Source organism: Melospiza melodia, chromosome 1, assembly GCF_035770615.1.
Source record: "Melospiza melodia melodia isolate bMelMel2 chromosome 1, bMelMel2.pri, whole genome shotgun sequence".
NCBI lineage: Eukaryota > Metazoa > Chordata > Aves > Passeriformes > Passerellidae > Melospiza > Melospiza melodia.
The window spans coordinates 21,420,146-21,433,872 of record NC_086194.1 but is presented as its reverse complement, the minus strand read 5'-3'; the positions used below and the strand labels follow the sequence as shown (position 1 = coordinate 21,433,872).

The window sequence follows — 13,727 nt, the reverse complement described above, 5'->3', positions numbered from 1 at the left end:
TATTAAAATACAGTTTTTAAATAAAGGCAAAATGCAAAAATTAACTTTCCAATCCAGGTTGTACTACCCACTGCTCCTAGGGAGACAGCATCAAGACAGTTGCTAGACATTGAAAAGTAACTTCCCATCTGAAGAATAACATGGAGATCTTTACTGAAACAAATATTACAATTTAGTGAATGATTAAAGACATTATTTTCTAAACTAATGGTCCGCATTTGTACATGGAATCTTGCATTAAAATGAAGAAGCCCAGCACACACATTTACACTGTTGAAGAAAACACTAGTACCTGTACTTGAATTACTAAGATTGTAGACTTTCACAAATTAGTCCAGATCAAACCATGATCAAAGTCTGGATATGTCTCATATCTCTGCATCCAAAAGCATTAACAAATATCTATTTCAATCTATAAAGCCATGCTGAACATACTTAAAATTAGTACTTCTCAAAAGGCTTGTAACACTTGTTCTTTCACATCTCTCATGTTACATAACAGCTCTTAGAAATAAACTAAAAATGCAGGACAGTATCAAACAGTCTTTGTGCTTTCCTAACTTGTCTACATGACAGTTACCTTCTTCTTGGCAAAATTCCTTAATATAAATGTACAGCCTTGCATATTTGTCCTGAATACCAAGTTACTGCATGTATTATGAAAGATGTGTGTAGCTTGTAACACCTTGCCCAACACACTACAGGGAAATAAATAACCCAGCTACAATATATAATGTAATACTTACTATTTATATGTTTCTGAACGAATGTATTCAAAAACATGAGATACTCCCAGCTGGAACTGATCAGCAATAGGGGTTACCCAGGGATTGTTCTCTGCTTTGAAGACTTGTTTTTGACCAGTCAAATCCAAATTACCTGAAACAGATTAAACAAAACATCAGATGAAAAATATTTGAAACATGAAAAACTTGAAAGAAATACCTTACTGTGAATGTAAAAACTTTTTATTCGTTTCAGAGAGTGCAACTATAATAACAGCAAATATTTCAGTCTCAGCAAGGAGAAATAGAAGGACACAGTAGTTCCCATCATGATGGATGCAGTTCCACTCTACTTGTTTCAGTGCTGCTATGCACTGCAAAGCAGGGTTGAACTCTGCCCACTTATTTATTAAATTATTTTTAACTGTGACTTGATAATGCCTCTGTTCACTATCTCCACTATGACCTGCAGGAATGAAAGGAGAATGATTCTCTGGTAGAAGTCTGCTCTGCTGAAGCTTAGCATTGCACAGCATTCCTCAATCCCTGCTCCAGGGGCTTTTTGCATTCCCAGTGCCCAGAACATTGTCTACACCAAGATCCCACTCTGATCTGGGTTAGAGTGACACACACTCACAACAGCACAGACAAGGCCATTCTTGTAACATGGCAGTTTTACTGATTCTTGACAGAAGATGTAAGAGATCTGCCATGGGCTTGCTCAGGGCTTTTTTGTTCATTTTGTAAAAGTTTACCACTTGAGCCCAAAAATAGCACGTGCTCCACTCAATCCTCTCATGACTATGGATACAAAGTGCTCAATTCCAGGATAGCCTAGCCACTGAAATATTTCCTTGTGTTCTTCAAATTAAGAAATCTGTAGTGTATTTTCAATTTTTTTTGGCGAATTTTACAACGAAGAGAGGCCTACCACTCTCCCATAAATCAACAAGAACTAAACCAAAAATAATCTTTAACTAAGGGGAACTAAACAAAAAATATTTACAGAGTTTTGAAGACTGACTGAGCCAGGCTGTTGGTGGAATCTGAAATCAATCTGACACCACAGCTTTCCAAAATGAAAGGGTGTGTGCAAGTGCAGGCAAGGGGAGCTGCTTCAAGCCCTGCGCTCACTGCTCACTTTGGCTACACATTCTGCGTGACAGCTAATCCTTGGTGTATTCCGCTCTGTAAAAGGGGTTAACACAATTAAAGACAGGCCATTAAACGGTGTGAAAAGATGCCAAGCATCTCATACCAGCCTATCAGGGAGTCAGGAGTCACTGTTACCTTAACAAGCTCATCTGCCAGCTGTCTGTGGCAGGAGCATCCCCCACAGCCGTCAGTCAGGCACTGGCGGCAGCACCCGCCGCACGCTTCAGTGCGCCTCTCTGCTTTATTAGGGGACTCAGCAGCCCTGCTCTAACACGGATCAGGAAAAAGGATTAAGTGCTGTGACAAAGAGGACCTAATAAGCTAGAAAGCAGTGTGTCTAAATCTGTGCTGGCTGAAGGCGCAGGCTGGTGCTCTCAGCATCCAGATCTCACGCGGAGGCTGCTGGGGAAGCCGGCCAGAGCAGCAATTAGCCCCAGCCCTCTGACCGGGGCTGCTGGGAATGTTATGCTTCACTCAGGGGCTTGCTTTGCAATTGCAAATTGGATTTCCCATTTTATTACCTGCAAAAAATCCTGTATGCTGCTCTCCAAAACCATCAACACTGCAAGCACTCTGGAGGTGGGGCATCAAAGTAAAATGATCAATCTGTGTATACTATAAAAAAACAGTTAAATTTGGGGAGGCAAGATTGGCCCCATCACAGGTCAAGTTCAATGCTGCTTAAAGGAATAAGTCACACGTGCGCAAAAATCTCAATATCTGGGGTCTCAGCTAAATCCTCTTGTCCCAAGCTGTGTCAGAAATGTACCATCACGGGAAGGCTGCTGCATGTTTCCATTCCTACAGTACAGTGTGCCCACTTCCATTTCAAATACCACATGGCCCATTTAAACATAATTAATTGTAATAATTACTACTCTACTACAGCCAAAGGAATCTTACAGCAAAACCAAGATTGCTCAAGCAGAATAACCTGTAAGCCCCCATGCCAATGTAATAGCTTTATTTTCCTCTGTCTCCTCTTTTTTCCTAAAACACACTGGAGGCAGGTACCAATATTTCTTTTCACCTTCAGAGGGAAGCGGAGGCCCTAATTAATCTAATTACAGAGGAAACTGGGGCGCACAAAAATTGAGCGTCCGCACCAAAATCCAGCCCTTCCTGCCCAGGACGTCCTTCTGGGAGCCTTGCCAGCAGCAGCTGGCCTGGCAGCCCATCCCACCGGCCACCTAGAGCTGCAGTGAGAGCCTAGGGACTTGAAGTGAAGAATTTAATCAAGTGTGGTAGTGAGAAAGGGAACAACTTGTCTGTCCTCATAGCAAGCACCAGGTTCTCCGCAGGTGAGCGAAGGAGGGCTGCCCTACAGACGACAGGAAGGACAGGGCAACCAGGGCTCTAAAAACCTGACTGTTGGATACCAAAATTTCCATCTGGAAATGAAGGATGGAAAGAGGCAGAAAAATAAGCAGGATAAGAAGTTACAGGGAGAGTGCCCCACCTCATCAGAACTAAGTAGGAAATGGAGTCTAACCCTCCTGATGCAAGGCAAGCCATTTGAGCACAAAGAAGCCACACAATTAAAAAATGAGACAGAAGAGGAACGTGTCTCTCCTGCATCACCATACAGTGCTTGGAGCCATATCCTAGGGTCCTTCCTGTGCTTACAGCTAATAAATCCATGAATCAAGGGCGTACATACCTAAATCTACACTGGCTGCAGGACAGCCAGGAGTCCCAAGCACAAGGCCAAAGTCTCAGCAACATCTCAGGAACAGTATGTGCTGGGGCAGCCAAACACTCAGGAGCACTGCAGGGACCCTCCTGCTGCAGTGCACAAGACAAATCCAGCAGTGTGGAAGAGACCATCACACTTGCCTGAAGCCATGGCTCTGGCACCAGGCTCCCCACAGGAGTGCCCAGCAACTGCTCACCTCACACGTGTCCTTGTCCCCCAACTTCAAAAGCCTCCTCGCCTAGGTGATTTTTTTATGGCAACACCATGTTAGCAAATGCTGTTATTCCAGCCCTGCAGCACTAGAGCCAGGAAAAAAGCCATGGCAGATGTGCCTTCATGCATGTTGTCTAACAGCAACATCAGCAGAACACTGTACCCAGGGCTCTCAGAAATTTATATACTGTTCTGCTACACAGATCACATCAAATCCCTCAGATACTTTTAGAAGGCAAAATACAGAATTACCTCTAGTAACACCCCAGCACTTAAGATTCAATGACAAAATATATTGGGATAGGAGACTGCATTGGTCATTGCTGTTTTGTTCTACATCCACATCTACCTATTAAAAAATATTTATCATTTCTGTAATTTGGCATAATCGTTTCACTAAAATTGTATTTCTTCATTATGGGCTTAAAGTTCTTGCTATTTTGTCATACTGAAAGAGATCAGCTCCACTGAAAGGCATCACAATCATATGCCTCTGGTAAGCAAGGAGGAACAGGCCACCTTCAAGGCTAGTCAGCACAGCCCCTTTCCTAGGGCACAGAAATGTTATATTTAAATTATTTCTGAATGCTTCTAAAATTATTCTAATAAATCATCAAAACTATACATCCCAGAACCCAGGTTTAACATGCTTAAAGAGTAAGTACCAACAGGTACCTTTTTTACTCTATCTTGAGTAAATATAGATTTCCAAGTAGGAAGACTGCTAAGTAGACACTGCTGCTACCAGTAAGTGGACACTGAAAAGAGAACAGAATCTGGAAAAGGGAAGGGCAGAGATCTAACAGCTGACTGCTGTGGATGACCTGCACAGAATGACCAAAAGCCTTTTAAGAGAAGCCATCTGTGTCATCTTAGAAATGCCTGATCTTGGCATTTTTATTTTTGTCCTAGTACTCATTTTATCTAAAGATGATCTTGAACCTTTAATTTTGATTGGATCCTTGTGATTTAACTTCTTTGTTTACCCCACCTCAAAACCAAATTCCTCCTAATGCCCAACTACTCAGCTGTGCAGACATAAAACTATCTATTGCCCAAATCTCTTGTTAGCTACCACCTGGGAGCTGTAGTAAATAATCTACACCAAAACCCTTGAGAATTTGAGTGCAAAATCAAAGTGTGCATATTTTTATTTTTGACACGTTTTAACTTAGGTCATCCATTAACAAAAAGTACCATTCTTTACTTCCTAAACTCAGAGCATCTACAGTAATGGGTGGGCAGAAGGGTCACCTCATATGACAGTGGGCACACCTCATCCTGAGAGATATTTAAAGGATAAGAAGGCACCTACACTTTCCTGTCTTAATGGATCTATCCTGCACTTGAGCTAAAACATTATCATTAATGTTTCTTATTTTCCTGCAGTTCTGTGGAAAAGTGGTTTGTGAGAACATTTATGTTTTGCTTAAATGCCTCCAACAGTCAGAAAAGAGCCTAGAATAGAAAATCAAATGCTGCCTCCCACAGTGGTGTTTGCAGAGAGTGTTAGAGCCAGTAATAATACTAACCATCACTTTGGCCAAGGGTGCCTTCAGACCTCCCAGGCTACTCCTGTCCATGAGACCTAGCCTGCAAGCACCCCTGACATATATAGGTACAGGCCCCCCATCCTCTCGTGATGGATGATTACAAAGCATGCAATATTTACCCAATGCCTGTATATTGGAGGTACAGTAAGGTATGACTAGTGTAGATAGGTATTACTTCAATACACACAAAAAGAAACAGAATGAACACACACCTGGCTTGTCCTTTTCACTTGAATGCCCCCTGGTAACACTTTAAATACTTCCAAAAATTAAAAGGTGAAATTAAGTAATTAAACAACTCTGACATTTGAGAACTGAACACTGGCATTCAGCATAAGAAACATGACCCAGCTGTAAAATGCCAGATCAACACTTCCTTGGAATGGTTTAAATTCATCCCCAGTGGAGCTTCATTAAAATCAATGGATATAATTTTTAGCTTGTATACTGTTGAGTTTCATATCTGTACCCTGTTGATACTCTAACTCCCCTCCCAGCCTAGACTCTTCACTGACCTCAAGGAGAGTCCTCAAGCTGTGACACATCCCTTTTAGCAATTCCTCTTAAGACTGCAATTCAAACGTTCTTTCCCTTTACAATGCAAAGGTCTTACACTGTTGTACATATAACAGGAGGAACAAAATTAGTTTTGGTAATTTATTTAGATATAAATACCTTTGAATCCTGTTTTATTAAATGCTAAGAAAGGGATCAATCCACTGCACTAAATTTAAACTTAGGCTGTATGTAAAAATATGTCCATCCTGGCTTGTTTTAGATTTGCTTTACACTACAGGGCTTATAATTTTTATTACTTTTGTGGCATTTGCTTTGTCTCAATAGAGAGAGAGATTGTTTAAAGTGTGGGGGTAGAAGAAATAGAATGACTATTATGTCATGAAAAGGATACCAAAGCAATTAATTGTGAATGATGTTTTAATACCTATGTAAAAAAATATGAAAAGATAAAGTCATTTCTATGCCACAAAGTATCATCAAAAGACAATGATTTTTACCCCAATCTTAAGCACATGTAAGACTGTGCACCAGCAGCTCATACCATTCTTATAAACAGGTAAGATAATTTCTGCTTTGAAGACAGCACTTTTGAAGGATTAATAACAGAAGACAGTAGATTTGAACAGTATTTATAAAGGAGCAGTGAGACAACAAAGAGCAAAGTCTTCTTGTACCTAAGTGCAGTGTGACTCAATTCTTTGGAACTGGCAGAAATATTCACGTCGATATTCAGTATGATAAAGAAATCTACATCTCCACAGCATATGTATTTGCTTATTGATGAGCTCCTGTGCACTAAGAGAGAACAACTAAGTTTAGTAAATCTAAAACTAGACTGAAATGCCTCCAAAAGATCAATCCCAGCAAGACTTCTGCCCTCTCACCCCTACAACCTTATAGTGAAGAAGGTCTAACACTACAAGTCACCAGCTCTTCAGAGAACCCCAAAATAGCATTTGCGGTGGTTCTACATAATATGGGAAAAGGTTAAAGTCTCAGATAACAAGAAATCAGATTCAGTACATGCAAATAAATAAGATATCCCAGAGCATCCATCCCACAGAGGCAGGCTGGAAGTGTTCCCCTGGCTCCTGTCCTAACCACACAGATGGGAATGCCTGCAATCTCCCCTGTGAGGGTTAGATAGGAAGCCCCAATGTAAGAGAAGGCTGAGGGAGCAATCTGAAAGCCAAACACTGAGGCCAAAGTCCATCCTCAGTTTTACAATTACTTTCAGGGAGTTAAAACAGGTTTTACAACATCACAAGTTATTCTTACAACTTCTTAGATGTACATGAAGATTTTCAATTATGAGTTCGGAGATGAGACCCCAACTTCAGCATTGACCTGAATATGTGCAGCAGTAAATCCGTGTCCGTTCAGTAACTGAAGAGCTTACAAACACATTTCAAACAGAAAAACATCAGGAGATGGAGACTCTGCCAGTTGTGTCTTGTTCTAATGGTTCATCACTGTCAAAATACATTCTTTACTTCCAAGCTGAACTAAGCTGATTTATTTCTAAAACACTGCTGCTCCCTCTGCCCATTTACAAGGGAGAAAGACAACCTGCGCTCTCTCCTCATGGAGTGAGTGAGGATCAGCAGCCAAGTGTTCTCTCACTCTTTACTTTGATAGGTTGAATAGTCTGATTATACTGTGATCCCATAGTAGCTACTCCATTTGCTTCAACCCTCAGTCTCTCAGTAAGAGGAACAGCTGAAATAAATCAAGTAAAAACAGACCAACTAAATCTTGAATTCTTTACCCTTGATGTAAATGTGAAGTGTTACAGGGCAAACTGGTATTGCCTCAGTTACAGCTATTATAACTGTATGGGAAGAGAATTTTACCCTCCAGCATGTTTCATAGGAGAGAGTTTAAAACAAAGTGAATGTAGTCCTGAGATGTTTATACAAAATTCCAGCATCAAAGCAAAGGTCAGCGAGAATCTTTATACCAAAGTGTAATGGAAAGTCTGACACTTCAGAATGTGCCAGGACTGAAGATGAAGCCTGGGAAAGAGAAGAGGATGGATGAAATGCTGAACTACTACCTTAAACCACACTTCAGGTATTAAATACGGACAGATTATAGCTCTAACCTGGCTGGGCAAACTCACACTTCCACATTCAGGTGGCAGGAAGAGAGGTTAACTCTCTGGGAACAAGGAGAAAGCCTTGGAAACTTCCACCCTAATAATACGCAACACAGCAGACCTTACCAGGAGAACTAGCAGAAAGAGTAAATAATAATAACTGATACACGAGAGCCATAAAACAGGAACTTATTCAATGCAGCACACGAGGTACTCCTCACCCAACAACACACTGCTAATGGCTTGTACTGGCACATGACAAATCAGGCTGTTTCAACAACTGAACTCCACCACACACAGCTCTCAGGTACCAGGGCAAACAGCCCAGCTGTGCCATTGTCTTGGTAGCTAAGAGGAAAGGCAGAAGGACAAGCACTTTAACAAAAATCCAAGAAATTACTTTAAAATGTATTTTCAAAATGTATTTTTAAAAATACATTCTAAAATTATTTATTTCTTACTTACAACTTGATTAAATTAATTTCTCCCACATCCCTCAGGTAAGAGCAAGACCATTTACTAGAAGACCTACAAGTACTGCTAAGATTCACTGGTTTCTTTCTTTGAAAGGTGACATGTTGTGCTGGAAATACCATTTCCTTCACTGCTCTGTGTAACAAATGTCCAGTGCTGACTGGGATCCCAAGGGGCAGACCTACAGTCACCACTAAGTGTTCCCAGTGAAGAAACCCAAGAAACACAGTAAGCAGCAGATGGCTTTTGGAACAAAGGAAATTAACGTGATGTCAAAGTAGTTTAACATCCAAGACACTTTAATGGCACAGGAAGTATTACAGGCTTAGAGGATCAGCATCCCAATTTATTTTGAAATATATTGCACATTTTTCCAGCATCAGAAACTCCCCTGAGATTCTCAATTACCTGGAAATTCAACAGAGCATTCTCTCTTTGAAGGGTCCCTATCAGACCAAAATCTAGTTAATTTAAAAAAATGACTTGAAAAAAAGACTCACTGTATTGCTTTTGCCTTGCACCTTTGAAACTCCCATTCAAACACAGGTTGCCAAGTACTCAGAAGAGCGAAACCACCTTCACGTACTATGAGACACATAAAATGAACCAAATATTACAACAAATGTAACATTTGCTCAGACTGGCTCTAATTACAGTACTCTTACCTGCTACAGCTCTGACACAACAGATCAAGTATCTACTGACAGAAACATCATTAATATGTTGATGGTACTTAGAATCAGAGTACAGTCAACACAAGGAGAACCTCCCAACACACTATACTTATCTGAGAAGTGACTGTGGAACTTACATATTTTAAAAACTGATGCAAGATCAAATGTGAATCTTGGAAAGTTTGGCAAGAATTACAGCAGTGTCCATCAAGTACTTTGCATTCAGCCTGGTTTCTAACTACATAACAAGTGGTAGGGTGTAGGGTGTAGTTTTGGGCTTTTTTTTTGACTTAAATCTTAAATGAGTAACACAATTAGAATATGCACAGATTTTCAGAGAAGCTTTTCTATATAAATAATCTCTCCATAACCTATCTTGTTACTTACATGTTTTTTATTGTTTCTTGACTGATAACTGCTACATAAGCAGTCCCAGAAAACACGTTATTTTGTTTATCCACCTTTACCTTAGTTTCAAAATCAGAAACATATCTTTTCTTGAAATGGTAAGGTGTCAATTAGTTGTCCCAGCGCTCAGATCTGTTGTCCAAAGAGCCCCAGTGTTCTGGCTTCCAACAAGCACCAATAAATGACCTGTATTGCAGGTGTGACCAGTGCTGTGCTGGGACACAGGCAGGGTGCAGTAACAGTTTATACTAAATAAGAAAAGTTTGGCATTTACATCAACTAGTGGAAAGTTTCCAACATTTGGAAAAGAAATATCTTTTGTAAAGTAAGTGATTCTTATGTTTGCATATGCCTGTTATAATTACCTGAGTAAATGGCTATTTCAATTAATATTTACTTGAACAAACAACTTCAGCTACTACTTTGCGTAATATAAAATTCTAGAGTAATTTCAAAAGCCTAAATTTTAAAAGGTCTTCCTGTGATGGAAATATTGAGGCTTTTAGCACAATTCCTTGAACTTTGTATTTAAAGCCAATCCTTTATTCACAGAAGATAACTTAGCTGTTCAAAACCAAAAATTTAGAAATAATTACTTGGTTATTCTGATACACAAATTAAATTTACAAAATGTTTCACGTGCCCTAGAAAGGAATATGACTACTTAAGCCTTTAAGATTTTTTTTTAACAAGGCTTGAATTTTCTACTTTTCCAGTATGGACTAACATTATAATTTTGATAGTGTCTCTCGTTACCTAAGGAAAGTATTTGCTAAGCTAGAACAGTATTGAACAGCAACTTATGAGCCGTTGATGCCAAATTCAGTTTTGCAAAAGGAGGATGGTAACTGGGAATGTATTCTTAGAAATCACTGTTCTTCCATATGCATAAACAGGACCAAACCACAAGTGTGCACGTGTGTGTAAACAGCAGGGTAGGGCACCCAGGCAACATTAGAATGTGGGCTTTAAAAATCATAAAATTTGTTTTCACATCAGAAATGCAAATATACAGATAAGCTAGTTACATTCTCTGGGTGGTTATTTAGGTACATCTTGGTGAGTACTCTGCACAATATACTCCTCTTACACTCCTGATTCTCCTGAGAAAATCTTTTATGTGGCACATATGGGTCCACCCAGATGAACAAACATTGAACTTAAAACACCATCACTGATGTGACTAATTGCACCTACCATTTTATATGGTTCTTGTTTCTAGTTTACTTTCTTTCCAAACCGTTCCTATTGTTAAATGGTCAGAACACACAAAGCGACAGATTTAGTGCCTCCTTGGCAATTTATATAACTGACTGCAACTCTGCTGTTGCAGTGAATCATGATTTATTTGTCTTGCAATGCAGCACATAACCTTTTAAATGCTGGGGAAAAAAATGCCAGCGCCTCTTTAAAGTTTATATATGACTGCCCACCACCATTTCTCATGAATGGGGTTTTGAGAGACAAATGATAAAAACAAGCTGCGAATTCCACCCACCTACTCCCGGCCATTTCCTGGGCTCATCACTCACGTGTACTGTATTTACAGAAAGGCACCTCACCCAGGGACCAATGCAGTCTTTCAGTCCTTTCATCTCCTCCTGGGCAGGAATATTTTTCTTAAATTAGCAGTAGGAATTCTCTGCTAAACACAACGGAAGATAATAGCAAACTCCCCCAGTCCGGTACTGGTGCCACCTCAATCACATCAGGTGACGTTACAGGCAGACTGTAGGAGATTATTTATTGGTATCTCCACTCCAAAGTTGTGACCCCAAGGCCTGTCTGTGGCCTTTTTCATAACCTATTCTTCATTCCTTCTTCTGCACTTATTTACATCACCTTTAAAGAACAGTTTAATGTAACACATACATCCTTCTCATCATTCAATTGTGCCCATCTCCGTGGCAAATGAAAATCCAGTGACTCACTGCTGTCCACCAGGGCCTGAACTAAGCCAGTCAAAAGCCTTCAGCACCTTTAATTATGAAAGTGATAATGAGAGAGAAAAGATTGTTTACTTTGAAAGGAACAGGAGCAGCTCCAATTAATGCAAATAGGACCAGCTCATTGAAAAGCTATTTATCCAAAATGCACACCAAGAAGTATTTGGATAGTTCTGAGTACATTATAATTCAATTTTAAAAATTTAGGAGGGAGAACTCGGACAGCAGACAAAGTTCATTCTCCCTCAGATGGTGACTATGGCATTACCAATCCATGCAGTAGGTTGTAACCCTCTCATGTCACCTTTCACTGGCAGACTAAAATTGTCTCCAAAGGGGCGCTTCTCTAAACTCTCCTGGCTTACAGAAGGGAATCCAGGAGTGCAGAGATTCACTCTTGCCTATGGCCTGTTCCCAGATCTCAAACAACCCTTCCAAACCCTAGTCTGGCGTCCCAGTCCCTAACGTGTGCCCAGATGTTTAATAAACAAGCAGAACATTGTTTTCCACAGTAAATATGCCTACAAGTTGCACAAATTACAAATTTAGACTTCAGTGTAACGTTCTCTGTAAATATATGCCAAAATCTATTTTAAAAATTTGAGATGATTCTAGAATTATCCATGGCATAGATCACAACAGAAATTATGGCAACTGATCACAAATGAGGATCTTAAGTAAGACTGCAAAATGAAACATTGATCAATTAATACATGAAAAGAAGAGTAGAATTTACAAAAACCTTTTGAGTAATATAGAACAGAGGTAACAAGGACTCAGCTGTGTCAGTGAACCTCACCTTTATCAGCTGGGGCAGAATGACAAGTCCTTTTTTTATCAGACTGTGATATTGTTCTAAAATGCAAATAAATGCTTAGAGGAAAAAATTTCCCTTAGCCATCCTGAATTTTGCAGGTTAATACAGAAATAAATATTGAGAATTTTATTTCAAACATTTCCATTTGGGATGGATTTTGATAGTAAAATCATTTAATGGGAATTTTTTGCTATGCTTGTAAGGCAGCAGTATGTTTAGAATATTAATTTAATTAGCCAAAGAAGGTGGTTAGACTCAGTGCACTATTCATCTTCCACATTCTGAAAAAAACCCAAAAGCTATAATTTAGGAAGCTACAGAAAAGTACATTTACAGACACTACATGCTTTTGAATGTTGCTGCTGCAAGAATTGATAAATAACTACGACTTTGATCAAAACCTAAGGAAGGTATACCTGTGTCAAGAGATAAACATCTGAAATGGAAGAAAAGAGAGCAACTTCCATCCACTAGTCCACTAATGGTATGGGGAAAAGTCAAAAAACCCCATACTGGACAAACAAATAAGAGTCAAATACCTTCCTCAATTCACAGAAAAAAAGCACATTGCTCTATAAACAAAAAGCATTCCTTGCATACCGTCACATTAAAGTACATTAAAGCACATTAATGTAAAAGGTCAACGGGTCAAAGTAAGTTCTTATGAAAACAAGTAATTTTATTTTATCATGCTAATTTCTGTCCCTATCCTTCTGAGTTTTGGGAAGTATTACGTGGAAGGTACCAGTAGAAACAGAGAAGCTTCCCTAAAAGCTTTCAAAAAAGAGGTAATTGACAAAATTACATTATTACCAATGAAAATATTTTTTAAAATTTTAAGATTAGAAACCAATTTCTGGCTTGGGGCAAACAGGAATCATGCCCCTCACATAAAACAGAGTACTGCAATGCAAATTCAGCAGAATCAATACTTAAGTTTCAAAGAACTCCTGTTTCATAGTATTCAAATGTACAGTATCACAAATTCAAATTACATCAACCAGCTCCATTGCTTTAAGTTAAAGAGCTGTCAGATACCTAAGAAAAGCTATCAAATTGAAAAACAAAAAATCCTCCTATTTAGCAAAATCCTCCTATTTCACTCTAGTTGAAAATCCTCCTATTTCACTCTAGTTGATCAACCTTCTCCTTTGTATAGGCACAGTCACTAAGAAGCCACTCATGCTATTGTAATTTTTGCTTAATATAATTTTGGCTAATCTAAATAGTGTTATCAAAACCCAGTGAAAGATAAGAATGGGTTTGCTGACCCAGTATTTATGATACATTATATAAAGTAAGGTGCTACATACAAACTGGCAACCAGGTATACTGATACACAAGAAAAATGCAACATGTAATAAAATAATAAAACAAAACATATGTCATCTTCTGGCTCCTCCTGCATATCCAGGAGTGCAGTGGAGGAGTGTAAAAGTGAGTTTTTCT

General features: G+C 39.2%; 1 protein-coding gene across 1 annotated transcript in view; it reads right to left on the bottom strand.

The window, feature by feature from the left end:
- Window positions 1–13,727, bottom strand: part of RSU1 (Ras suppressor protein 1) — a 102,003-nt gene that overhangs the window by 60,694 nt on the left and 27,582 nt on the right. Inside the window, exon 8 of the mRNA XM_063150551.1 lies at window positions 747–879. Within this exon, the coding sequence (XP_063006621.1) occupies window positions 747–879 (133 nt within the window). The remainder of the gene's footprint in view (window positions 1–746; window positions 880–13,727) is intronic.